Here is a 27,072-nt window from a genome sequence, read left to right as displayed (position 1 = left end):
CACATTTAGAGCCATTGTCACTACTCACATCATGCAGCAGGCTCCCTGGGGAAAGGGATCCCTAAGGCCTTCCACAAGCCTTGGCTATGAGCTCCTAAAAGCAACCCTGTTGGACAGGGTACATCAGGGATGCCATCAGAGCCTTCCTGTACAGGGAGCTTCTCAGAAGTAACCCCAAATAAATTAAGTTTGTGAGCTGACTAAAACTGGGGCGGGGGGGCATATTTTTTCTCCAAAGACAGCTTCCAAAGAAGAAGGTTTTCCCCTTTGTATCTTCCATGCTGCTACCTTGGGATTCTCATCTTACACCCTTTCCCTGACCTTTCTCCGTGACGCAAACCAAAGTGGTGCTTTTTTTTCTTGCACTGTTTCAGCCCTCACCTGTCACCTTTTTCAGAGCCCTTTTCTCTCCCTGGCAGTGTTGACAGACTGCTGAACTAAATAAGTTGTGACCTGATTTTGTGATCACTGTTTGCTTGCCTATTGAGATGAGACAGATAAGCTGGATTCTCCAATTTTTTGAATTACAGAGCAACTGTTAGGAAGCTCAAACCTTTCCATTCTGGATTCAGTGTGCATTCACTCTGGTTTATCAGCTCAGTGGTGTTAGGACTGCTCATACTGCTAATACTGCACAGCTCCTACACCACACAGTTATTTGGGGGAATAACCACTCTTAACTCCCAGAAAGCCTCATCCTCCCAAGTTTTCTGCGAGTGAAATAAGCAGTGGACAGTGTGAAACCCATGTCCAGCCCATGGTGGGAGGCAGGGTTCCCTCAGCCACTGCTGCCTTGGTGCGTCACAGATCCAGCCAGCCAGGAGTAATCCACCACTGGATACACACACATGCAGCCTGAGCATTTCCAAGTTCTCCTCATCTCCTTGCTACTTACTTGTCAGCCTGCCTGGCCCCTTCCACACCTGTGCACGTTGCTGTTTCCTCATTGCAGCTGGACGTGGCTCCTTGCCTCACACCCAGTGCAGGCATCTGACTTCGCACCGCCCTGAAACGCAGGATTACGCACGGCAGGACTCTGCCCTCTCCTCTCGCTGCATTTAAACACACCTCCCACTCGGCGGCTGCTGCTGGCAAAGTCCACCCCTCCCCTCTGTCACGCTTATCTCTGATCAGCTGCTTTGTACTCCAAAGCCCCCGTCCTGCAGAGGGGGAGGGTGTTTCCCCGCCTCGGCCTTTGCCCAGCACAGGCTGTCAAACCTGGCAGGGGTAAGCCCTCACCACCCCTCACACCCACAGCACCACGGCTGAGAGCGGGCGCACGGCACGGCCCATGTTCAGCTGGATCCACGCCTCAAGGTGGGGACGAGGACCAAAGGTGGAGCAACGCTGGGAGCCCAGCTCAAAGCGCCCAAGAGGCTTTTGTGCAATTAAAAAAGTGTTCCTGGGCAAGGCAGGTGAGCAAGAGAACAGAACACTGCAAACCGAAACCAATGGCCATAGGACCCTTTATATCACAGCACTTTATGAAGCAGACAAACAGAACTTGAAGAGTTAAAAAAAAAAAAAGGAGAGTCCATCACACAAAACATTTTTTCTTACTATGACAAATGTCATTTTGAATTAAATAGTTTGTATACAACTCCACAGTGAGAAGAAAGTCTTGCACACTTCTAGCAAGTAATGAAACAATCACAAATGCTACTAAATGCTGTTAAAGCTAGAATTTCCCATAATTACATTTACTACAGGTAGCACCAGATGTAGGTTAGTACAGTAGTGCTAGTAAAATCTATGTATTGTATAAGTGGCCTTGCCCCAATCCTAGTTGTTCTAAATGTGCTGCAGCTGTGATGTCCTTAATTGGGCAGCAGCTGTGGCCAACGAAGGTAACTGGGATAAAAGGGGGTGGGCTGGCTGGTCAGGGGGAGCCTTGGAGGAGCCCTGATGAAGAAGCAGGAGCAACAGTGCTGCGAAGAGCTGCTTGTGAGACAACCACCCAGAAGGTATGGGACTCTAGAAATACGGTAAGAGCAATATAATAACAACAGGTTAGCAGAGTGGGGTTTAGTATAAGAAACCCCCTCCCACCCCTTCCCAATTAATACTACAGCCTGAATTTCCCCAGCGAGTGAGAACTGTTAGCCTTTCAGGGAAATACAAATATTGTCTTTGAAAACTCAGTCACACTGGAAAGCTCTAAAAGGAGAGTTCTTAGTTTAGTTAAATTAATACCCCTCATCTCCATCATGAGTCTATTTAAGCACAGAAAATGTGTTTTACCATTAATTAAAATAAATATATTTTAGGATACCAAGAAAAGCTTGGTACAGAGGCACTATTGTGTTAAATACTTAACTGAGCCCATAGTGCAATACTTGTCTGTAAAGACACAGATGGGTGATCTTGTGGAGGTTGGCTTTGTCCTAGAGCTGTTAATTTGATCTGGTGGAGCAAACTACTTTTTGGATGGTTTAAATAAGCATAAGGCTCATGGTATTTTAAATCTGGATAGGATTTCAGCAAGGCACTTAAGCTCCTCACACTTATCCAGACTTCCCTACAGTACAGGCTGTCATAAAATAAAAAGTAACCCAGAACCTGTTTGTGAAATATATCTTTATACTGCTCTTAAGATTTTTTAGCTCTGATGGTACTGGAGGAAAGCACAAAACTGCTCATGGCAGATGGGTCTGATAAAGATTTTGGGCGCCTTTTTTGCTATGTGATAATGTTTCATAGGCAGCCATGCTCTATGTGCTCAAAAGCCACAAGCTATTTAAAATAAATTGCTTAACAAGTCCTAGTTTCTGTTGAGAAGGAAAGGCCCATCAAAACTATTGGCAAGGTCCTCCACACAAGCATGTCTGTCCATGTGGACTGGCCTCAGTTTGCATTTCTAATGCTGCCGTGGCAAGGAAGGACCACAATCCTTCAGGATGTGTCCCAGCAGTTTCCCCCTTGCTGAGGGGCCTCTGTAAAGAGAGATCTTGGTTTAAATATTTTCTTTTGGCCTTTCTGAGTCACAGCTCAAGAGTGAAGGAATGTTCTGAAGAATTTGATACCAGAAGAGGTATTTTATAGACTTTCATGAAGCCCAGGATATTTCAGTGGAAGTGGGAATCAGAAGAATTTGAATTGGTGTGTGTCACAGACCTGGAGCCCCATGGTAATTCCACAGGGAACAAATAGCTTTGCACAGCCAGGCACAGGGCAGGTGTTACTGCAGGTTGTCCAAAGTCCACGTGGGAGGTGCATGGCACTGGTAAAGAGCAGAGAATGTGTCAGGGAAATAGGAAGGGCTTGAGTCTCACTTGGAGAGAGGACAAGAGGCACTTGCCAGGCCTTAGTGGGGAGTGTTGTTGCTACAGGGATGCAGAGCTGTGCTCCTCCATCCACAAACACTGCACCCTCCTTATCTCCCCAGTGCTTCTCACATGCCTGGTGATGGTATCTAAAGTGACCCTAGAACAAAACAGGCAGCTGATAAGGATGAGGGCAGGGTTTGTCCTCAGAGTCAGGCTGTTTGCAAGCCTGCTAGTGGCCAAGGGAGAAGCAGATACTGCTGCTCACTTGCAGCCTGCAGGACTGTGCCGAGCTTGGGGACAGCAGCTGTCCCTCCCTTGCACCACTGCTGGCTTCCAGTCCTGCAGCTCTGCTCTCCCTGTGAGTTTACCCAAGGGAAAGCCTGCCTGTCACTGTGGATTGTTTCACCTCCCTGCCCGGCCATGCCAGTGCCCCTGGTTCAGCCCACGCAGGCAGGCTGGAGAACCAAGGTGGGAGCCTGTGCTGTCACCCTGGTTTGACACCCAATGTCACACTGCCTGCTGTGTCTGAGCCAGGCTGGGTCCCTTAGCCTCTGTGCTCGTGCCAAGTGGCATCAAGTCACCCTGCAGGCAGGAAGACCTCTGCTGGGCACGTGCTGAATATTACTGAAGAGTGTAAAATGCAAACACTGCAAGGGGATTAACTCTTGCATAAGAAAAAGTGTGTAGAACAGCCCAATGCATTAAGAAATAATCTTATTCTTTTCCTTCCTTGTGCTCAAATACTTAACCTGAGTTTCCAGCTCTGCTTGAGTCGTATCACCAGTGGCAAGGAATGTAAAGCCTGACTCTTGTCCTAACATACTTTCTGCTGGAGGTTTCTAAGCCACAAGGCTGCTATGGGTTCTCTCCATCCGAGTGCTGGTCACTACAGTCCGCAGGCAAGGGCAAGGGATGTACCAGAGCAGGTGTGATTGTTTTAGAGGGAAAAAGGAGGAATGAAATGCTCTTGCCAAGGCAGGGAGGCTTCCAGGCAAGTGGCTTTAATAAACAGCATCCCCAGGAGGTCACTAAGCCTGGCAGTCTTGCCTGCAGGTTGGAGACGCACGGATGGGCACAGTCAAGGGAAGCTGCACATTTTTCTTTGCATAAGCACTGGAACTGGTTTAGTCATATGCTGAGTGGCATACTCAGGGGGAATGCAGATGCTTGAGCTCAGGAGGTATTTGCATGTGATTTGGATTCTTTGTCTGTTTGCTCTATAAGTACTGAGTAGATGATTTAAGTCAAGATCTTGCAACTCTGCCCTCTCCATGGTTTTTCATTGCTGCCTCACAAGAAGCCCAAGGTTGCTGTTCCTCATAGTGGCTGCCTGTAGATTTCATGATGGGTGACTTTATAGCTGCTGGATGTCTGCGCTGGAGGCAAGCAGCAGTCAGCCATGGATCTGGAGGTCCATGCAATCAGGCATGGCATCTGGACAGTCCTGCTCCTGCCTATGGCCGAAGGGGAGGGCAGGTGCAGGGGTGCTTCCCTCGGATTTTGGTACCTTGCAGACTTGGCAGGCATGCCATGCCCCTTGCCTGTCCCTAGGCACTGTGGGATTCCATGCAGCCCAGCTGCCAGGCTGCTCCTCACACCCTGGGCACACTGTCACTTGTCATGGGAGGGCAGAGTCTCAGTGGAGCCTGCCACCCCTGCTGGCTGCTGCACTGGTGGCTGCATTGGGGCAGCCAGTTGGGTTTGTGCTGTCCCCTGGGCCTGAGGCACGGCTGGGGCTTTGCCATTACTCACATTCTCCCAATCCTTCCTGTCAGGGTGACAAATCCCACCTGCCCTTCCTTTTCCTTGCAGGGCTCTGAACCACTGCTTTTTTTCACCACACTGTGCCAGAATCTATAGTAGGAGTCCTAGTAAACTCTATGTATTGTATAAGTGGCCTTGCCCCAATCCTAGTTGTTCTAAATGTGCTGCAGCTGTGATGCCCTTAATTGGGCAGCAGCTGTGGCTAATGAAGGTAACTGGGATAAAAAGGGGTGGGTTGGCCAGTCAGGGAAAGCCTTGAAGGAGCCCTGACGAAGAAGCAGGAACAACAGTGCTGCGAAGAGCTGTGTGTGAGAAAACCACCCAGAAGATATGGGACTCTAGAAATATGATAAGAACAATATGAATACAACAAGAATCATTTCATGAATCCAGCCAGGATCACCACAGCCTTACGTGGGGTTAGGAGCAGGGATTCTGATCTGCCCACAGTGCTTGGGAATGATGCTCTTGCTTTCCAGCAGAACTTACTCATCTGCCACTTCTAAATGTATTTCCAAACTTGTGTGTGAATATTTCTAACTGGGTCCTTCCCCTTTACCTACCAGATGAGATGCCAGCCTGGGAAATGGCCCCTCATGAATTATGGGAGACAACCAAATCAGCTGCCTGCACTTGACACTTTTTACAGCTGCTGTATCCTATAAAAGCACATCAGTCTTAAACCTGAGTGTCTCTTTGTTTGTTGCACCTCAGCAGCCAGAGCTCAGGGCTGTTTTGTGAACCAAGGGAGTCCTCATGACTCATTCTGGGTAAGCCCTAAATCTGGCTGACAAATCACTGGGGGAGAAGGTGGCAGGAAGGGGAAGGAACTTCTCCCCACCTATCATCATTTTGATGGCTCTTCAGTGTCTCATGGCTCAGAATGGACAATGTTAATGTTCCTTCTAAGACTGTTACGTTTTTAACCAGCGTGTTCTTTCCAAGGCATTTTCCAAATACTTGCTGACCATTTTCTCTTGCCTAAAATTGAATTCAAGAAACTTGAGCCAGCCTAAATACAATCCCTTTTCACTGTGGGTGGCTCAAATGAGACCAATTCTGGCACACGTTTTTGTGGAAAAGAACTCCAGATGGCTTGAGTTTCTAAGCCATCCTGGCATGCTCTATGTGCTATGTCAGGCTAGAAAAGAGCTCTGCTAAACCAGTCTAACCTAAGGTTGCTGAAATGCTTTTGTGGCCACTGGTCCCACCCTGTCCAAAGTCACTGTGAGGGGTTTTCCTCCAACAATTAGAGTCCCAAAACAAGAAACTGATTCACAGTCTTTCAGTCCAAGGAAAATCTCTGCCTCACAGGTTTTGCAGAATGAGAGTGACATAAGGAAAATCAAGCCTTATAATGCTAAGGAGATAATATAAAAGGACCAACAGAGGTGTCTACTGTGTCCTGGATGTATCTACTATGACAACCCAGATGCAGTCCTCCTGTGGTCTGGAATGCAGCAAATCCTTCAGAAGAGCATTCCCAGTTACTTGGCAAAACCCTGGGAGCTTTAACTTTACATGTGGCATGATGTGATAAAAGCTGATTTATGAAGAGGGAACAAAACAAAGACTAGAACCCCAGCCTGGTGCAGACACCTCCACTCAAGATGAAAGTGGCTGAGAAGGCTTGCTCCAGTGATGATCCTTTTTTCACTGACACCTTGTTTCACCCACACGGGGTCCAGACCCAGCTAACCAGCTCTACTGCTGGAGTTACTCTGTGGAGGGCAATGCAGCTGCACTCCCTTTTACCTTCCCTCGCCACGTGGACCCTTCAAGGCTGTACAGGTTTTATTCAGCAGGTTAGGGATAGGAAAATCCATAGGTCCCCATCTTCAGCCACCACACAAATCCCCTTGCAGGGGAGGTGAGGATCATGAGGTGCCAATCAAACCCAGATTGCCTGGGGCTAGACCACAGGAATATCTAAGGCTTGGGAAGTGCTGCTATCCTGCTGTGACATCCCGGTGAGAAGTGTTCCAGGGTCTGCTCCCTGTTGCAGAAGTTTGCAGTGCAGTCAGAGATGTAAAGTAAACAGCTGTGCTGCTAAGGAAAACGAGTACTTAGTGCTGCCCGAGTTGAGAGACCTCGAGAAAAACACCTGAAGGGTCACTAATCCATGGGTTCTGCATGGAGCTCCCACTGCAACAGCTGCCTGACTAAGAGCTATGGTGACCCCCAAGGAGGAGGGAAAGATGGACCTGGATTCTTAATTTCAGAGTAGCAGTGTGAGATGCAAAGCTGTGTTTCGTGTCAGGTACAAACAGGCGATGTGTGTATTTGTGAATGCAAAATGTGGGGACCCTGACAATGGGAGAGCTGTGAATTCTAATAATAACTGAGGAGAATAAAGCATGGAAAAAGGCCTTTGAACCTATCTTTTGTTTGCAATTAACCCTGGTTGATTTAGGAGCATTGGAATTAAGGTGTTAAAGATGTTGCTTTTTGCTTGCATTTAATCCATAGAAAGCTTTGCAATGATAATCTTTTGAAGTATAATTTTAGAATATTACTTGTATCCTTGAAACTATAGCTTTGGAATATATATAAAGGAAATATGCTTATCTCACGCCTTATTGAAGCAGAGAAAAACAGCTTGAGACAGGAAGATGAACATCACCTCAAGGATTTATGGTTTTGACCAAAGGGAAGCTAGACATCACTGTTATGAGATTTACAGTCTCTGCAATTAAAAGGTGGACACACATCTGGGGAGCTGGACCCCACCAGATGTGATTCATCTTCTTTCGGAAACTGGACTGTCACCACCTGGGGATACTCCTTTGAGATCCATCCTGAGAAATTAAAATCACAATAGTGTATGGAATTGTCATGTAATAATTTGGAATAAAAATTGCTGATGAGTAAAAGATTGGAAATAGAAACTGCTGAAAAAAACTGATGAGTACCCCTATAAATACCTGTAACCATCAATTGTCGGTGTGCAGTTGGAGGGAAAACTTCCTCCACTGTACGCAGCGCTGTATTGCTCATATTTTACCATATTAATTAATAAATTGATTGCTGCTTGAATATTGGCCTAGTCAAGCTTCTTATTCATAACAGCAGGGACATCCAGTGAGGAGTAAATGCAAGCAGCTCCTTTCAGAGGAGGCAGTAAACTCTTGAAGCGAGGCGTTTGCCACCCTCAAACTTAAAAGGTGAAGGAGGGAGGTGCCGAAGTGAAGTGAGTCCAACAAAACAAAGGCCCAGTTCTCCAGGGTAGTTAACAATTTGCTCTAGTTAAATCTAATCCACTGAGAGATGAGAGAAACACACAGATTATCAGCTTGGGTCAATGTTAGTGAGGGAAATAAAATGAGGAGACATACTTTAAATTCCAGTGACACAATCAGCAAACTCCTTTCATCACTTTGTGACAGTGCAAGAAGTTCTTTATAATTAACTTAATTTATAATTAACCTGGAATAGAGGTGCCTCCTTTTGAATGTAGGGAAAGCTGAAATCAGGAAGCCCTCAGGGATAAAAACCTGTGGTGTGGCCACGCAAGCCCAGCTGGTATCCAGGGCAGACTGGGCCTTCCTGGCACAAACTTCCCTCTGAGGCAGTGCCTGGGGAACCTGAGTGCCAGCAGGCTCTGGAGCGCCTCTCACCCTCCTGCCACACTGCACTGGGGCTCCTCGAGTCACTCTCTTTTCTGAGAGCAGGCTAAAGCCTCCTCCTGGGAGTCTGGCTCCACTCCTCTGTGGTATCCAGCCGAGCCCTAGAGTTTCCCCCAAGGATAGCACAGGGCTGGAAGATACTGTGGCAGTGAGAGCATTGTTTTAGCCAGCTCCGCAGAGGGGCCAGGGAAACTCTGTGCAACTAAACTCTTCAGGGGAGTCATCACTGCCCAAGCCAAAAGACAGAAACTTCTCAGATGAGACAAACTGATGGGCTGTGGTAGCAACAGAGAACCAGACACTTCAACAGCAGGAGCAGAGGATTGCTTAAGTTCAAGTCCCCAGATATTCCAAGGGAGACAAAACAGCCTGGGAGTGTATATAGAAATGCAATGTGTATGTCTGTTATGCTGTAACAGAATAATATTTAGGTTGTAAGAGTAACCAGGGGCTATTGCTGAGAACAGAATCCCATCCAGACAGTATTGACACAAATATTCCCTAAAGCCGGCGTGAGAAAAAGATGCAGCCCTTGCCTGATGCATTGAGAATGAACTCACAGAGACAAAAACAAATCTTCCCCAAAGAAAATGAAGCTTAAAGCAAACGGTAAGCTTTCTCTCACTCTAGGAAAGGGTGAGGGGTTTCTCTTGTCATTATTTTAGCAGCACAATCCTTGCATTGGTGAGCGTCAGTGATTGAGGGGCAGTGCCTGAAGCAGTGGTGCCCCCCCAGGGCGGTGCATGCACAGAACTCCTGTACTGGCCCCGGGGCTGGATGCCTTCCCCCAAGGAGGAGAAAGCTTCTGCTTACTCTTTCGGCAACAGCTGGGGGCTCCCTCTCAGCTGCAGCCCTGAGCCCCTCGGGACGTGTCCCACCAGCAGCCGGCAGCGTGTGTGGGCTCCGTGCGCCACAAAGCAGGAGGGGCGGTGGGGAGCCAGCAGGCCCCGGGTCACACCCTGCTCCCTGAGGTAGCCAGCAGCAGGGTGTGCCCTCAGACCTCCCAAACCGGGGCAAAGCCATCGCTAATGACAGCACTGATTAGCCAGGGATACGACTTTGCCAATGGCTAGGGTGTACATTATCTCACATCAGATTAAAAAGAGGAACACTCAGCATGCTGCACCCTTCGCTTCCGAAGCAAATCTGGGACATTTCTAGGGAGTTACAAGGAAATCAGACTGGCCAGGTGTCTGCCTTCAGCCTGTGCAAACCAAGAGGGGAATGAAGAGTTTGGGCTGGAGACCTGGTGCTGGGCAGGACACTGTACCCACAAGCAAGCCTGCATGGCCAAGCATCGGGAGGCCAGCCTTCATTTTCCCCAGAGCCAAAAATTCCTCCTTACATCACCTCTGGATGAGCAGGAGATAGATGATTCTTGTCTCCCAGCTTCTGCCAGAGCTGCCAGATGGGTGCAACACTTCTTCCAAAGCAGGCAGAGAGCTGTGATGCCTGAAATGGGGACACTTGCACTGTGTGTGCCCTGCTACTCTCTCTCAGGGCCTGTACTGACTGCAGGCCCTTGTAACAACCCAGGTGGGGCTCACTCGGGCTCTTCTGCCCAGGGTTTCTTCTCAGAACATCCCCTGCTGGACCAGGGCAATGAGAGGGGCTTGCACAGGGCACTGCCTCTCCCCTTCTCCCCCAGGCCTTGGAAACACACCCCAATCCTCTGCCTGCCTGCTGTGGGTGCACGGGGCCTGAGTCCCTCCCTGTGTGCTTTGCCTCCCATCAGGATCCTCCCTGATGGGTGGGATTGGTCAGTGTGGCCTTGCTTTGCAGCCTGCCCTCTGAAGGGCCACTGTGTCCCCTGTTTTTCTCCCACTTAATCCCAAGAAAGATGCAGGACAGTGAGGCAACTCACCATTGTAGCCCCATAACAAACACCTTGCTGATATCACAGGGCTCACGACAGGGAGTGCTTTAAAGACAAAGGCTTTGCTGCTAAACCAACCAGGCTGCCAGGGCAGAGCACTCAAGGAAAACAAACAGAGCAGTCTCCAGGTGTTATTAGAAAGGTAATTCACTGTCTGAAGGGTCAGAGGAGGAAACCAGGCCAGAAGAGCAACTCACATGAAATGTGCATTTTGGGAGACAGAGCGCCCAGCACTGAAAGGAGGAGAGAAGTCTCCAGGGATTTCACAGGGCTGAAAGGAAAACAAATACACAAACCCAACTGACCAAACAGAATTTGCTCAATCCCTCCCCTGTGCCAGCGACCAGGGGAACAGTAACTCAGGTTCAGAGAGCAGGGCCTAAAGCCTGTCTCTAACACGTGATCCTGGCTAACACTGCTGGAGAATGGGGCTAACTTAAGGTGGAATTAGTTGGGATTTCTCCAAACTCTCTGTGGAGGGGGTTTGCTCTCAGTGGCATTTGCTACCTGTGTGAACTCTGCTCCCACAGTTAACTCCTGACTTCTGGATGGCTCTTGTGTGCGCCAGGGAGTTAGCTGGAGGTGAGGGCATGTGCAGGATTTTCACCACAGCACTTTCAGTCAGCATTCTGTCCTCTTTTATGCACCCCATTCACAGGGCTGCAATTCGAGCTTGTGACTTTTTAGTAAAAAGGCAGCTCAGCTTTGCTGAAACGCCACAGGAATGTTCTGAAATGGGTGTGGGGGATATTTGGGGCAGGATGCTGTTCCTGTACCAGCTCTAATGAAGTTCCAGCAGCCTCCTGCAGGGCAGAGTGTTTCCCACCTCCACCCAGCCACAATCTCCTGCTCTGCGTTGTGAGGTGCCCAGTGCAGCCCTCCCAAGAGTGGTCATGGCTCAAGCCAGCAAGCAGCACCCTGTGCTAATAGAGCAGCTCTCGCTGCGGGTTTACAGGCAGCATCGGGAAGCTGCATGTCATTAGAGTCACATCAGGCCTCAGGGAAACTGAGGCACAGAGTCCTGAGGACCCTGCCAAAGCACATGGAAAGGTACAAGCCGATCCAGGGACCCCACCAAGCACTGCAGCCGCTGCCCCTGCACAGCCCCTCGGGCCAGTCGTGCTCGTGCAATGCCCAGCCTCCTCTCCGGTCCTGCCGGCCGCACACAGCCCTGCCCGGCCTCTTCCTCCCCTAACAAAGCATTTCTCTTTTCCCTCCGGAGCCTTCTGCAACTGGAATGGAACCAGCGAGATCGTGCTACTATTCAAAAGCCGCAGCATGAATTCTCACATCTACTTAAGAGCCCCACACCACCAACCTTAACCTTTTAGGCGCTGCTGAAATGCTGACACGGGCTGTACCAAGCCCTCGGCTTTCATTTAACTGCAAGCAGCGAGGCTTTGTACCCGATGTCTCCCACCAGGCTGGGCTGGGAGAGCGCATCCACCTGTATCCACAGAGGCAGCCGCTTGGCAGCAGGAACACGGGGACTCCCAGCCCTGAGTTTAGACACGGAACGCCGAACAAAAAGCAGCCACCTGGCTCCTAGCACCGGGATCCGGCTCCTGGGATCCTGCACAGCAGCTAGGAGAGTTTACAGCACGAATCACGCAGAAGCAAGCAATCACTAGTTCTTAGTATCACACACAGGCTGCCCGCAAAGAACAGTATCGACAGAGGTCTCCCGCCGCCCCCTGTCAATGGCTGCGAGGCTCGGGGCCCAGCCCAGCAGCTGCGATTATCAATCCCCCTCTGCTCGTCCCCCCCGAGCATGTGATGGTCCTGCCCGCGGGATCAGCTGCCGGAGCAGGGCGCTGCGTCACTCCGTGCCGGGAGAGGGGCTCGGGCTGCTCTGCCTGCCGGGGCCGGTGTCCGCAGCATGGAGAAAGTGAGTGCCGCCTGCGAGCCGGGCTGCTGTGCCAAGCAGGACTGGGATTTCGCCTGGGCTGCCTGTGGGGTTTGAGGTGGTGCTAGAGATGGGCGGAGAGGAGGAAATGTAAAGCTGATGTATGGCTTTGGGAAGAACAGTTAGGGCTGACCAGCCGTACTTCTTCTCTTCTCTAGCATGTTATCTAAGTGGGGAAGCTGAGGAATGTTTTTATTCTCAAGTACTCTAAAGGTTTGGGTCCGTTTGCAACTCTACTGTTTCCCGACTCTTTATACTTTTTTCCCTTAATCTGTGTATTTTTCTTCTGGAAAATGCCTTTTGGGTGCAGGAGTGGGTTAACTCAATGCAACAGGAGAGGAAAGCAGGCTGGCAGTGTACTCTAACCCGCCCCTGCTCCCGCAGCTTTCCTTTCCTCGAAAGACCCCCCGGGCGCAGCGGCCGCATTCCAGAGGCGGGAGGCAGAGTTCGTGCCGTGGGAATAAGGGCGCAGGGACTCGAGGAACCCTGAGCTGGGCAGGCTGTGTGCGGGCAGAGCGGGGAGCAGGCATGAGGGCAAGGGTGCCGTCAGGGGGCTGGGGGGCAGCGCCCAAGCCAGCTGATTCGCACTTTGCCTCCCTACCTGCCCCTGCTCACGGTTAGGTAGCTCAGTACAGGGCTTGTGTGACCAGGCTTTGGTAGCAGAGGGGGCTACCGGGGTGGCTGCTGTGAGAAGCTGCCAGAGCCTCCCCCGTGTCGGCAGAGCTCCAGGACCCAAGGCCGAGCCCATCAGGGACGGCAGGAGTGGCTCTGTGATAACACCCTGCAGCCTGTGGTGAAGGCCGTGGGGGGGCAGCTGCCCCTCTGCAGCCCATGGATGTCAACAGGCGGGCAGAAATGCACTTGCAGCCCAGGGAGCGCGCTGTGCTGCAGCAGGGGCATGGCCGAGGAAGGCTGGGACCCCGTGGAAAGGGACCCACGTCGGAGCAGTGGTGAAGAGCTGTAGCTCACGGGGAGGACTCACTGGAGGGGAGCACTGTGGGAGCGATTCACACCGAGCAAGGGAAGACTCCTCTCCTCGAGCAGGGGCACAAACACCGTCCCCCTTCCCTGCCTCCCTGTGCCACTGATGGGGAAGAGGTAGAGCCCGGGAAGGAGTGGCAGCAAGGCATTTTTAAAGCCTGTTTTACTTCTCATTATCCTGCTCTGATTTTCATCGGTAATAAATTAAATTATTTTCCCCAAGTTGACTTTGTTTTGCCTGTGACAGTAATCAGTGAGTGACCTCTCCCTCCCTGTCTCTGTTTTAACTCATGGGCTTTTTGTTGTATTTTCTCCGCCTGTGCAGTTGTGACAGCGGCTCTAGTGGGTACCTGGCATCCAGCCAGGGCCACCCCACCCCACCTCCTTGTCACCTTATGCTGCTTAGGGGAGCGGGAGACCCCCGTGGCTGCTGGGACAGGCAGAGGCCTGACTCAGCCCTTCCCCTAGCACAAAACTCATCTTTGGGTGTGCCAGAGCTGCTGGCCCAAGCAGGACTGGAAGCCTTGCCTTGGGATAGACTAACTCCTGTGGTTTGGCCCTGCAGGGACTGGTTGTTACTCAGCTGGATGTTGAGCCTGGTGAGTGCATCAAGGTCAAAGGGAAGATCCAGTCTGATGCCAAAGGGTGAGTGAGGTGGTGAATGGATTGATGGGGGAAGCCAGAGCTCCTGCTGTGTTCAGCCTGCCAGCACTGGCACCTTCTGCACTAGCTCTGTTTGCCCAGGTTTGCTGTGAACGTGGGGAAGGACAGCAGCACCCTCATGCTGCATTTCAACCCTCGCTTTGACTGCCACGGGGATGTCAACACCATCGTGTGCAATTCCAAGGAGGATGGCGTGTGGGGGGAGGAGGACAGGAAGGCTGACTTCCCCTTCCAGCATGGTGACAAGATTGAGGTGAGGCCCCAGGGGCTGCACTGGGCCCAGGCACCGAGTGGCCAAGGGCACAGCTTTTTATGCTGCCCTGTGCCTGTGTGGGGCAGAAGGAGCAGCATGGAAAGGGGAACGAGCCCCAGGGGAAGAGCCAAGGAATTGTCTAGAGCTGCACTGCCCAAGTCAAGCCCAGCTGCTCGGTGCCCCACTCTGGGCTGAGCTGTGCCCCTCAGAGCAGCAACAGCACTGAGCTCAGACTGGGTCTGTCTCATCCCACGGCTGCAGAAGCTCCCTCCCTTCTATGCCTCTGCTGGCAGGGAGGGGGCTGAGCTGCTGAGCACGGCCTTGGCAGCAGCAGCACCTCACCTCTCCTGTGCCCAGACGGGAGGCAGTGGGAGTGAGCAAGGCCTGGGAGCTGTGATATGTCAGCTTCATTCCTCCCTCCCTTCCTTCCTTCTCTCTCATGGCTCTCTACAGATATGCATCTCCTTCGATGAAGCTGAGGCCACGGTGAAGCTGCCCGAGGCAGAGTTCAAGTTCCCAAATCGGCTGGGCATGGAGAAAATTGAATACCTGGCTGTGGAGGGTGACTTCAAAGTCAAAGCCATTAAGTTCAGCTAACAGCTATAGCTTGGTTTGTTTTGTTTTCTGCCCCCTGTGTAGTGAAATAAACCAAAACTTGCAATGGCTGCTTCCTCTGCTCTTCCCTGCTCTAATCTGCTTGCTCCTGTGTGTGCTGCAGGGGGGTGGGCAGGGAGGGGATGTGTATCCAGCCATTTTCCTCCTTACACTGCAGCCTTGCAGCTGGTACTGAGCTAGACACGAGCCTGGCAAAGCCTGACTGAGCGAAGCTGCCTTAGCAGGAGTTGCTCCGTTCACCCTGCTGGCTCCACTGTGTGGTCCCTCTCTGGTTCCTCCAGTGTAGGATGAGTCCTAGCCAGGAACAAGTGAGTGTTGGCTGTTCACAGTGCCATCCCTGACCACGAAGGGATGCTCCCTGCTGGGGATGGGGGACTGACAGGGAACTCGGGGCATGGCTTGTGCTCTTGCCACGAGCTTTGCTTTCCCAGTTGTGTGCATTGCAGGCTGGCACTGGTGTACCTGAGGAGCAGTGAACAGTAGGCAGGCTGGGAACAAGATGTGGAATGAAAGGTGAAGCCTGGCAGAAAGCTTAGGACTGACTTGAGGGAATCCAGGCTGTCCCTGGTGCTCATGACTTGAGGTGTGGACACTGCCAGAGACAGACAATCAGGCACAGTCAGGGGCTGAGCAACACGTCAAGTATGGGTGACAAACCCTGTGGCAGCCTGTGGGTCAGTGTCTGGAACATTTCCCTGCTACAGGGCTGTATCCAACAGAGTTACCAGGGGCATTTAATCCTCAGTGCAGTGAACACAACTAACTGCAGTTAGGCAGACAAAGAAGGAAAAAAGCTTGGTAAAGAGTCTCTTCTGCTTAGAACCTCTGTACTCGTGCAATGCCTTGGAATGTGTTTGCTGCTGCTGTTTCCCCACAGCCTGCTGACCCAAGCCAGGGCTGGAGCTGGGACTGCTGTGGCATTGGAGGACCCATGGAAAGTAAGGAAGTGCTGCACGCTGTGTGGAATGGGGAGCCTGGGCAGGTTGGCTCGGTGGTTGTGTGACTGTGCTGCCAGTGGGGCTCAGTCAGCAACAGCCTGTGCAGGTGAGGCTGCCTTAGCCAAAGGCTGCTCCGTGCTGGAATGTGATCCCTGCTGGCTAAGCCAGGCACAGCTGCTCCACCAACAGCTGAGCCAGCCTGGGCAGGGCCATAGCCCTCTGTGGAGCATTTGAGCCATCCCAGGCTCTTTGTGGGCAGGCTGACAGGCTGCCTTCATGCCAGCAGCACTGTCCTCCCTGCACTGCAGCAGCTGCTTGGAGCTGGGCACCCCCAGGGGAGAGGGTGCAGATAATGGAGGGATTCATTCCTGCCCTGCATCTGCTGCATCATTTATGGCACAGGAAGCTGCGTGTTTAGAGGCTTGGGTGTGTTTGTTAGGGAAGGCTGAAGACAAGTCCTGCTGGTGCTTTGCCCTGTCAGGTAAGGCTGGGGATTTCTGTGTTTTGCAGGGTATTTGGGGTGGGGAGCTGGGGAAGAGAGAGCACTTTTTGCCTTGCTTCTCCCTCTGTCACATAACCTGGCTGAAGGTAAGTCCAGTCAGGTGTGTGACACTGAGAAGGTACAACAGCCCTGATGTAGCAGTGGCACAGGAGAGCTTAGAGCTGAGTGTCTCTGTTCCTGGTCAGGTGAGGTCTGTGTGCCTCAGAACTGACAAGAATAAAGATAATCCCATTTTTTTCCTTAAGCTGGCAGCCCTGATTGCCAGCTAGGTTAGCCACAAGTGTTCCTGACTGCGGTGCTCAGGGCACAAACAGCGCCTTCCTGGGGCCACCCCCCTCCTGGACTTCCCACAAGAATTAATTCACTTTATCCTGCTTTTGAGCACTGGCAGTTACCACTCAGGAGACCACAAAACAGGAGAAAGGGGAGGAAGGAAACATCCCTTTGCCAGCATTTCCTGCTGCTTTGAGTCTTTGCTCCCATGTCCAGGAGCTATGAGTAATCCTGCCCCTTTAAGGGACACCAGTAAATGCAGAGTGCCCTGGCTGGCTCCTGTCCAGGCTTTGTCTCCTGCTAGAGCCATGGGGAAAGCCAGAACTCTTGTGGCCTGCTGCAGAGGAGAGGGTCACAGTCAATGGGAAAGTGACATTTGTCCCTGCCAAGTGTGCTCTCCTGAAGCACAGGGAACTCATGTCAAGATTTCTGGGAGAACCCTGAGCCCTGCTTGCTCTGGAGAGGAGCAGAAAGCACCACAACATGGCCAAAGGGTGCAGATTTTCTTTCTTTGCTGAGTTTAAATCCTGCACAGTGGGCACTCACCATTTTATTTCCTTACAGCGTCATGGCCAGGGAAAATGGGACCTCAAAACCCTCTACAAAACAGCTGTGAGGCTGTCTTATAACATGGACACCGAGTTGGGTGTGAGAAGAATTTTTTTCAGGGGAACAGGCTGCCCGGGGAAGTGGTGGAGTCACCATGCCTGCAGGTACTTAGGAAAGGTGGAGATGTGGCACTTGGGGCAGAGTGGTGGATTTAGTGGTGCTAGGTTCACAGCTGCACTTGACTTTAAGGGTCTTTTCTAATCGAAATGATTTTATCAACACAGATTAAGTGAGAGGTGCTTTCACCTCACACCTTGGAAGATGAGAACAAATAACCAGTTCTAAAAGAAGGTGAGTTTGGAAGCAATAGATTGGACAGGAATTAAAATCTCATGCACAGCTTAGAAGAGCAGTGAGGGCTAAGACAGACCAGCAGCTTTGTCTTCTCAGAAAATAACCTCTCCCTGAGCAGTTCACATTAACTTCACTCGACAGAAATAGGCCATCCAAGTGACTGTGGCTGCACAAGCCTGCGTGTGGCACTGATTGTCACAGCCTCAAAAGACAGGCTGAGGACACTGGGCACCCAGGAGCTGGGTGCTAGGAAGGTGAGGGGCAGCCCTCGGTGAGGCACGAGAAGCCAGCAGGGTCACTTCCCGTGGAATTGACAACCAAAATGTCTCCTGACAACTTCTTCTGAACAATATACATAGGCAGTGGACCAACAACCCGTGTACAAAATGAGGAGGCTAACACCAGCTGGCTCCTGTTCCTCCTCCCTTGTGCCCTCACCTCCCACTCCCTCAGCCCCAGTTCCAACATGTACAAACCAAAGGGCACTTCAGGACTCACTTCACAAAGTCAGCCCCAAACCTTGTGCTGTGTTACCTCACAACTGTTCTGGGGCAGCACACAGGCAACCATAACCACACCATTCCTCTTTCCCAGCGTGCAATGGAGGTCTGGGCATGTGCCTGGATGGTGCTGGGGTGGGATATCCTTGGGGTCAGATGGGTACAGACCCTGTACTGTCCTGTCCAGGCTGTGGGCAGGAGCTGAGACCCCCATGGTGTGGGTGCCCTGCAATCCCCACAGGCCAACATGTTCCCTCCCTTCAGAAACCAAACACCTGACGCTCCTGCTTTCCAACAAACAGCAATTTTTTTTCCCCTTAAACCTCCAATGCAGCTGCACGCTGCCAATCTGCCTCATGAAGAGTGAAAAAATACATAAAGAATAGAGTTTACTCACCTTTTCTCAGCAGGCTTCAGGCTGAGATGTCCATTGTCCGGCACTCCCTCAGACTGGACTCCTGTCAGGCTGGCCCCAGCCCAGCTGTCCCTCATTAGCCCTGATGGCCACACAGGTGTTGGCAATAAAAACACAGCAGGAGGGACAGGCAGGGAGCCCTGCTCTCATTTTTGGAAGTTTTTTGAGATTTTTGGAGGTGAGGTTGGTGAGGCCTGGGGGTCCAGAGTCCCTCACGGACAGGGTGCCCTCCCCTCAGCAGCCCCCTAAGATGGCGGCCGGGGTCCCTGAGGGAAAAGATTTCCTGCTGAAAAATTTGGTGGGAAGAGCCATGAGCAGCTTCTGCTCAGGGCCCCCTTTCTCTCCCTAAACTTCTTCCCCTCACAGCTGCTCATATTCCAATTTCATCCTTTCTAAGCTGGTGGTTTGTGTGTATTTTTTTTAAATTATTTTTGTTGTTGCTGTTTAATCAAAGTTTTATTTTACCTCAGTAAAACCACAAGCACCTCATGAGTGGTTTCCCCCATACTCCATCAAGCTTTCACCAGCTCTCATCCTCCCCAGCTGAATTATGTCCTCGTTTTTGGTTTTTTTTTTTTTTTTTTTTTTGGTTTTGTTTTTCTTTTGCATTTCAGTTCTCTAAGTTCATTTAGTGCTAAAAGGAAGAATTTAACAAGTAAGGCTGGATTTTCTCACTTGAAGTGCCGCTGATTCTCAGTGCAGCCCTAGCAGAAGGCTATGGCCTCAGGCTGCAAACCACAGAGGAAAAAGCTGCCTGGCTCACATGTCCCCTGTCCCCTATATGGTTGAGGAGAAAACAAGCCCTTTTTCCTGATCTCAAAGCAGGCAGAGCCACACTGACCCCCCTCTCAAGCTTGTCTGAGGGTGCTGAGCCTGGCTGGCTCCATCTCCCCGACATCTTGAAATGGGCAAGAAGAAAGCAGATTTTTGCAATGGGTTTTGGCACCGATGCACACCAAGCTGCACAAAGGCTGGCCACAGACACACAGCCAGTTGCACAACACAAGGGCTGATTGTTCAGTCACACAGGGATAGCAAAACCCCCTCACACAGCTGAGCTGCAGGACACTTGGTTGGTGTGCAAAGGCACGAGCAGCACTCCTGTGGGAACACAGCCAAGCCGTAACACTGTGCCACAGTCAGGACACGTCCCCTCTGAGGGGTGTAAAGGGATAAGCAGTTCTTATGGAAACACTGCCTTGCAGGGTGAGTGAATGAGGCACAGAGAAGCTTGGGATGGGGTCTCTAGGTGTGCCTCACACTGATTTAAAGCAGGGACTCTTCAATGAAAAGCTCTCTGTTTCCTGTTCTGCAAAGGACAGGATTTATGTGGAGTGGGTATGGAGTGCTATCCAGTCTGCTTTACTTTCTTAATTACCAGCCTAAACAATCAGGACAGCAGCTGAGTTGTAAAGATGACGGATAAACTGTTGTGCTCTGGGTTGGACCAGTTTTATAGGTAACCTTCACAAAAGAGTTTGTGTGTAAACCTACAACCAACAGACCCTGGTATGTAAACACTCTTTACTAGATTTAGTCTTGAAGGGAGCATCTGATGTGAATTCCTTGTGACCGCCAGTCGCCCAAGGGCTCTGATTAAAAAAAGGCCAATTTGAAGTTGGATGAGTAGATTTTCCTGGCTTCTATCACATGCATGTTGCTAAAAGCACGTGAGGCCTCACTAAGAGCTGGCCTGCTTTGAGCGGAGATGATAATTTCAGCGATGCTGACCCAGGAGAGAGGCTGTTCCTAACTAATGTGCAAATCTAACACAGCGGTGTTGGTTTTGCACAAGGAGATTTTACTTGGAGCTGGCACCATGTGTAGCAGTCTAACTGCTCTGTCCTTACCAGGGTTTTCCTCAAGTCACCCAAGGGAGATCCTGCTTTCCCACTGGGCCTGTGGCCAGCTGAAGGTAGCTGTCACACAATCCTTGAGCAGTCCATGACTTACCTGGAGACAGCTCTGGAGAAGGTGCTTGACCCAGGTACCACAGACTGACTTGGGAAGGAGTCCCACCCATTGTTACCTACAAACAGAGCCCCCCCAGGCTGGCAAACAGGCCAGGCTGTCATCCCTGGGGCAGGGTGGGATGTTGGGCATTCCAGAGCAATATCCAAACCAGATGTTTCTGTTATAAAGTTCATTTCTAGCAAAAATTGCCAGGCTGCTGAGAACCCCTTCCCTGAGGTGCATTTTGGGGAAGGAGTAGCACAGCAGATTGTGCTCACTGTATCTAGTGTACTGGCTTTCCTCACTGCAGCCACTTCAATACAGGTTCACTATTAAAAATCTCATGTAGCCAGACCCAAAATGCAGATTTGTGTCGGTAAATTTACCAGGACTGGACAGTAAGTGTAAAATTTTATCCCTGGTATTCCTGTCCCACAAAATCAGTCCAGAAAACTCTGTGTTTCCTTTATCCTCTAGTTTCATAGCCACAAGAGAAAAGCAAGGTGGCATAAAGAGCAATAAACACACTCCACTTTTTGCCAGAAGTAAAATAAGTAAATATTTTTGGCTGAGAAGTAAATCTTCAGGCTTGCCTGACGTGTAAGTACCTTTAAATTTATATCAAGGTGTACTTCTACAAAACTCAGTAAACTTTGCAGTTAGGAAGGTGATTTTTGAACAAAACTGTGCAAAGAGTTTTTATGCACTTAGAACAAAAATTGTGGCTTTAACTCATTTCTCACTTGAAAATATAAGCTGTTATAAAAATATCAGTGACTATCACTTGCCTCATTAGCTGATGTTTCTCTGTACTGTGGGAACACACACAGGACTTGCCTTGTCCACCCCAAACTTGCTGGAGGTGCTCCCCCTGAAGCCATGTGGGTTCCTGGAGCAAACAGGCAGATCCTGTTTGGATGGAGCCTCTTCCTGACCTGGGGACAAAGTCCAGGACTTGTATTTTTCAGGAAAGAACTTGCTAAATGGAAAACACACAAACACCTCCCAGATCTACCATGTCTTTGTGAGTTGTTTTGTTAAGTATAAGATGGAAGGGTGGCTGAAAAAAAAAAAGTAATCTGGATTTAAAGTGCTTTTAAATCTAATAAATTAAACTGCAGCAGTGGGTAGGATTTTTTTTAGGGCAAATGAAATGCGTTGATTGGATTGAAACAGCTCCCCCCGCTGTTTCCCTGAAACTCTGCTCAAAGCAGGGCCTATAAATCACATCAGCAGAGATCCCTGTCACACCTCAGGGAAATCTTTCAGGCTTTAACAGAAACACAGGCCACAGCTATGAGTATTCAAAATAAAGACAGAATTTCCCCCACATTCCTGCAGGGAATTCCTTGCTTCCTTGCCAAGTGCTAGCTTGGACTCCTGACATGTAGCTTGCTATAAAAGAAGTTTGAACTCCAGACTCAGAGGATCACAGGATCAAGAAGAGGAAAAAATTGTTATTTTTGTGGCCAAAATCTCCTTTGTAAGGCCACTTAATGGTATCTTTAGCATGCGTTGAAACAGGGTGAAGCTGCTTCTGGTAGCCCTTTATTATATTAAAAAACAATCACAACAACAGCAACAAAACCACGATGAGATGTTTCAAGCTACTGCATGACTATCTTTGGGGTTCCCTCTTTTTGTTAAGGTCTTCACAAAATACAAAATTAAATGTCTTTTCTACATACAGAACAAAGTAGAATCAAGTAACTGATTAGAGTATGTACAAAAACTTACACATTCGGTCTTGTTCTTTAAAAAATATAAATATCAATAATGTTCAGTAAAATGGGTTGGTTTTATTTTTAAGGCTTCATTCTTAGATCCTTCATTATTTAATGAGGTGTCAGGTAGGCAGAAAAGGGAGGGAAGAGAGGAGGTCATGTTTTTTATTAAAGGTCATGTGTTTAGTTCCTGTGAGATTCTTCCTCATCTCGGGCAGGAGGAGATTTCCCTCCACAATGATTTAAGTTTCCAGGAAGTAGAGGTGGAAGGAAAGGAAAATAAAACCTCTATTATTGCTATTCTTTTTTCCTTCATTAAAATCTTGGTTTAGACCTGTCTCCATCCATGGCCTTTGAAGAGGACCACCTGCCAAGTAAGGGACTAAAGGGACTCGGGCAGGGCTGCACCCCAGCTCCACCTGGGCCAGGTTAGAGCGAGGAAGAGGCTGCTGGAGGTGTTTTACCACCGGCCCTGGAGGAGGTAGCAAGTGCTGCAGCCAGGGCAGCTGCTGCTGCTGCATCCCTGGGTGTGAAGTCCATGGGGAGACTTTCCATCAGGCACTTGAGCTGCTCCTGGCCCAGTTTGATTTTGTCGTCAAGCTCCCGCTGCTCTATGAGGAGCGCAGACTTCATCTTGACAAAGTGCTGGTAGTCCTGGAGCTGCTCCTCAGAGAGGTAGTTGCCCAGGATGTCCAAGACCAGCCGTTCCCGACGGTCGAGGTTTTCCTTGAGCTCCCGGGCGTCTTCGTGCTGGCCAGCCAGCAGCTTCCGCTTCTCGTTCAGGGAACTCTGCACACCAGAGAGAGCCCTTCAGTACCAGCAGCACCACACCCCCTGAGCCCTTCCTGCCTCCCAAAACCCCCTCTGCAGATGGCTGCAGAGCTCCCAGAGCACAGTTAAAAGCCTGGGAGAGGAGGATGAATTCCTCATCACGGAGTGAGCGTGACCCCCACTGTACTGGACTCTGAACATCCTTGCCAATGGGAGGCAGAAAGTGCTGCAATAAAGTCAGGAAACCTCGCCTGAAAGCGACAACTACCAGGAAAATCTGGTTTCAAAGCCGCTCCAAAAATGTTAAAATGTGGCTGTGCCCAACACAGCTGCTCTGCATCCAGACAAGGGCTGCAGGATCCCAGCCATTTATACACAGGGGGATTAAGACTCCTAGGGAGAGCCCCGTGCTGCCCTCCTGGCAGCCCCTGGAGGTCGCTGTAACGCCGTGGTGGCGGCGGTGGCTGCTGCCCCAGGCCCGGGCAGGCCGGGGCTGTGCCCATACCTACCCGCTCCTCGCTGTTGGCGTTGTCCCCCAGGCTGCTCAGGACGTTCTCCACGCGGGCCAGGCGTCCCGAGAGGGAGAGCAGGAGGTTCACCACCTTATCCAGATCGCCAATGAACATCTTGTACTTGTCAAACTCGTTGGGTTTGCACAGCGTGCTGATCAACAGTTCCACCTCCTCCCCGAGAGCATTATTCATCTTAATGTCCTCGAGCAGGCCCTCCTTGGCTTCCTTCAGGATTTCTAGTTTGTGGGTCAAGCTCCCGATGAGCTCAGCCTGTTGGAGGGGAAGCATTGCCACATTGTTTGTTACCAGCATCACCCTGCTCATATGGGTGATGACAACAAGAGGATATGGCTGCAGGTCCTGAGGAGCAGGGTCAGGTCAGCAACAGCTGACAAAGAAGGGAGGAAACAGAGAAAATACTGAAATTCCCCACCTTGGAAATAACCCAAGCAGCTCATCAGGTTGCATGATGATGTATTTGTTCCATGAACATTTATAAAAGAGATCTCTGATTTGGTGTACTGTATTCTGATACCCAGCTACCTACAGATGAATGTTCTGTAAAATCTCTGAGTGAAAAGAGCTGCAGCCACGTCTCTGATGTGCTCCTCATACCCAGCCTGAAATGCCTTTAAGTGCTCCAAACAAGTGCCTCACACACAGAGGCATCGAGGAAGCCTTCACACCAAAGATGCTCTGGATTTACTCAGTGTCTGAACACAGAGAACACACCCATTTTGCAGAAACACTGACACTTATTCCCTGCCAAATAAAAGGAGGCCCCCGGGGTTTGGTTACTCCAGGAACAGCAGTGCTGCACATGTGCTGGAGATCCCAATTTCTGTTAGGGTTTAGTGGAAAGACACTTGCAGAAGCAAGTCTCTGGCCTAGGGCTTGCAATTCCTGCTTCTGTTTACTTGGAACTCAGAGCACAGCAAGCAGCAGCAGCTCTCCATACAACGGGTGGGGATTCTCAATGTCTCCAGTCCCTGCACTGCTGAGGCACAAAACACCTGTGTGTTCATCTGCTCTGCACGCAAACACCACAGCGTGGAACAAGTCAGTCACAAGGTGGTCTAAAAAGATTCTCTCCGAGTCCTCTTTCCATCACAACTGAGTGTCATTGCAGGCAGGAGGCAGGATTTCCAAACACTGGTGAGGCTGGGGTCACTGGGGTGGGCTGGCAGTGGGGTTCCCAGCTGCTCTGGCAGCAGGGAGCACATGGCTCTGTATGGCCAGGCACCACTAGATGGAACACTTGGACGTGCGCTGCTCTGTGCCTGCACCACAGCCCGCCCTCCGCTGCCACACACATGCAAAGGCTGAGCAAAAGGCCACTAATATTCCCTGAAACAAACATCCACTGCCTGGAATGACCTCCACTGCTAGCAGGGTAGCTCAGGGGAGAGGGAGCAAAGGTAATACTAAATTCCACTTCCTAAGGGCCAACCAAAACTCCTTCATGGGCATTCTTCCCTCAGAAGTACCCAGAGACAAAACTCAGCCCTTGCCCTTCCCAGGGCCTGTGGTTGTAAAGCCCCCTTCCAAAGAAAGATCCTCAGCAGTTGATTGCTGTACCAAATCCTGAGGAGCAACAGGAAGGATGCATGTCCAGGGTTACAGTTAGGTGAGGAAGTCTCTGTGGCAGGACTCCATGGGGTGGTCTCAAAGTCTGGCACTAACTTCAGCAAGTTTTCAGGTGGATGGAGCTGCTGGGAACCGGCAGCTGCTCCTCCCTGTTCCAGGAGATCTGCCCTCCAACTGCAGCAGCAGGCTATGGGGCTCCTGAGAGTCAGGTACCTCTGTTCTGAAGGCCTGGGAGCTGGAGGGGCTGTGACTTAGGTTTGTGTTCATTAATCAGTGACTCTCCTGCAATCCCAAATACCAGCCAACAGAGCTTCTTTCCACTTACAGTAGAAATGTGCTTGGTTTATCCAGAAGATTTCCCACAGGTGCTGCCCTCAGGAGCCCCTCCTCAGGTAAGGCTGTGCAAGTTTTCCTGCACACAGACCATGAGCAAAGGGGCCAGAATATGCTGCCTGGGCCTAAGCACTCCCATCTCCTCCTGGCTTTCCATGCAAATGGAACCTCTGAAGCTGGGACTTGCCCTCCATGGCAGGCTCATGGTGCAGCACCCTTCTCTTGTTCTGCACCTCTCACCTTGGTATGAGCAGGCAGATTTGGAAGGGAGTCCAAGGAATGCTATGGATGTGGCAGGGGCTGCCTTTGGAGCTGGGTGTGCTACAACCAGTGCTTTGGGCCACATGATGAAAGCAGCAGGCAAAGGCCCTGGGCAAATGCTTTTGATCAGTGACCCACCTGTGTATTTGTGACCCAGAATCTGTGCAGTTCCACAGAAAGAAAAGGTGGTGAACAGAAAATGAAATCTGGGCTGTGCTACTCTCCATTGCAGCATGGGATGGTTTAGACTTAGAGGCAGGCATGGCAGCTTTTGACAGGAAGGTAGGAGGTGTGTAGGAGAGGCACAGACAGGTCACAAACACCAGCCTGTGGCCCCTAGGATGTGGGAACTAAGCAGCATACCTGTAATTACCAGGTAACTAATGTGAGACAACCACGGGGCAAATGAGAAGGCCCTTCAAATGCCCTGGAAGCAGAGCATGGAAGTCTGCAGCAAGAGCAGGGGGCCATTCCACAGTGAAATGTAGGCTCAGTAAGAGAGCAAAATGTGTCCTTCCCTCCTGCCTGTTCTCTGTCCTTCCAAGCCATCACAGGAAGGTTGTGCTGACTGAGCCACTGAGGTGCACCTGGCTTTCAGTGAGGCAGAGAAACAATAGTCTGCGGGAAAAAGAGTAACCACGTTTCTTTGGATGCAGTGAGTGCAGACAGCAGGTGAAATGGGTAAACTGACTTCACCAAAGAGGAAAGTCCTGGGGAAAAAAATCTCCTGCACTCAGTGCAGTCACTTGCTGGACTCTGTTTTTGTTTCCATCTCATGCTGGCCTCACACAACTTGCTTCACTTCTCTCTCTTCCTTCCTTGCTGCTGAACAGGGACAGCTCCTGACAGTCTGTACACTCAGCATTTGGTATGATCGGGCCCACCTCAGGGTGGTGCAAGATTGGTACTCAATCTGCAGTGAGTAATTCAGATTAACTCTCTTATACAATTTGGGTCACTCTAACGAAGCTTCACGGGTGGCCTAACCGCTCCCACGCAATTTTGGGTGCTGCCAAAAGCTGACATCAAATAGAAATGCACTTCAGAGCTTATTATTATTTCGGGAATGTGAGCAGCAACCAGTACTGTGTGCTGAATTTACCTTTTTCTCATTGATGTCCAGCAGCTCTTCTTCCTCACCTACTTCTTCTGGCAAGTCCTTGATTTTATTCAGCAGTTCTGCTTTGGGTGCTGAAACGCTGTAGTAAGCAGGACAGGTGACCAGGGTGACAGGAGCTTCCCTTTCCTCTCTCCTACACCAGAGTGAAGAAAAAGCAAGAGTTCAGTCTGAGCCTGACTTTTCCCGGTGTTTAGACCCATGGTTTTCCAGGACTCCCTCTCTGGTACCTTCCAAGGTGATTACCCACCAGGACAAGGCAGATTCCTGCCATCAGGGGGTCCCTGATGCAGAGCACAGCCAGGGGTTTAAAGGTGATTGGACACAGCACTG

General features: G+C 50.5%; 2 protein-coding genes across 2 annotated transcripts in view; one reads left to right on the top strand and one right to left on the bottom strand.

Annotated features, from left to right (window-relative positions):
- The first annotated feature begins 12,330 nt into the window (after positions 1 to 12,330).
- LOC131557078 (16 kDa beta-galactoside-binding lectin) lies at positions 12,331 to 15,000 on the top strand. Its single transcript, XM_058804093.1, has 4 exons — positions 12,331 to 12,420; positions 13,985 to 14,064; positions 14,164 to 14,335; positions 14,789 to 15,000. The coding sequence occupies exons 1-4, from the start codon at positions 12,412 to 12,414 to the stop codon at positions 14,930 to 14,932; spliced, it is 405 nt and encodes a 134-aa protein (XP_058660076.1). The 5' UTR covers positions 12,331 to 12,411; the 3' UTR covers positions 14,933 to 15,000.
- A 7,027-nt stretch (positions 15,001 to 22,027) lies between these two features.
- Positions 22,028 to 27,072, bottom strand: part of SHROOM3 (shroom family member 3) — a 110,093-nt gene continuing 105,048 nt past the window's right edge. The window contains exons 9-11 of the mRNA XM_058803760.1: positions 26,725 to 26,875; positions 23,439 to 23,711; positions 22,028 to 22,947 (exon numbers count right to left, since the gene is read on the bottom strand). Coding sequence (XP_058659743.1) covers positions 22,588 to 22,947; positions 23,439 to 23,711; positions 26,725 to 26,875 — 784 coding nt within the window. The 3' untranslated portion in view covers positions 22,028 to 22,587. The remainder of the gene's footprint in view (positions 22,948 to 23,438; positions 23,712 to 26,724; positions 26,876 to 27,072) is intronic.

The sequence above is a fragment of the Ammospiza caudacuta genome, chromosome 4, assembly GCF_027887145.1.
Source record: "Ammospiza caudacuta isolate bAmmCau1 chromosome 4, bAmmCau1.pri, whole genome shotgun sequence".
In the NCBI taxonomy this organism is placed as follows: Eukaryota; Metazoa; Chordata; class Aves; order Passeriformes; family Passerellidae; genus Ammospiza; species Ammospiza caudacuta.
Note: the sequence above shows the minus strand (reverse complement) of the source record. Positions and strands in the feature narration are given on the sequence as shown.

Coding starts and splice junctions, on each gene's coding strand:
- LOC131557078 (XM_058804093.1), top strand. Junction 14,065..14,163: donor ATCCAGTCTGATGCCAAAGG/GTGAGTGAGGTG, acceptor CTGTTTGCCCAG/GTTTGCTGTGAACGTGGGGA. Junction 14,336..14,788: donor AGCATGGTGACAAGATTGAG/GTGAGGCCCCAG, acceptor GGCTCTCTACAG/ATATGCATCTCCTTCGATGA.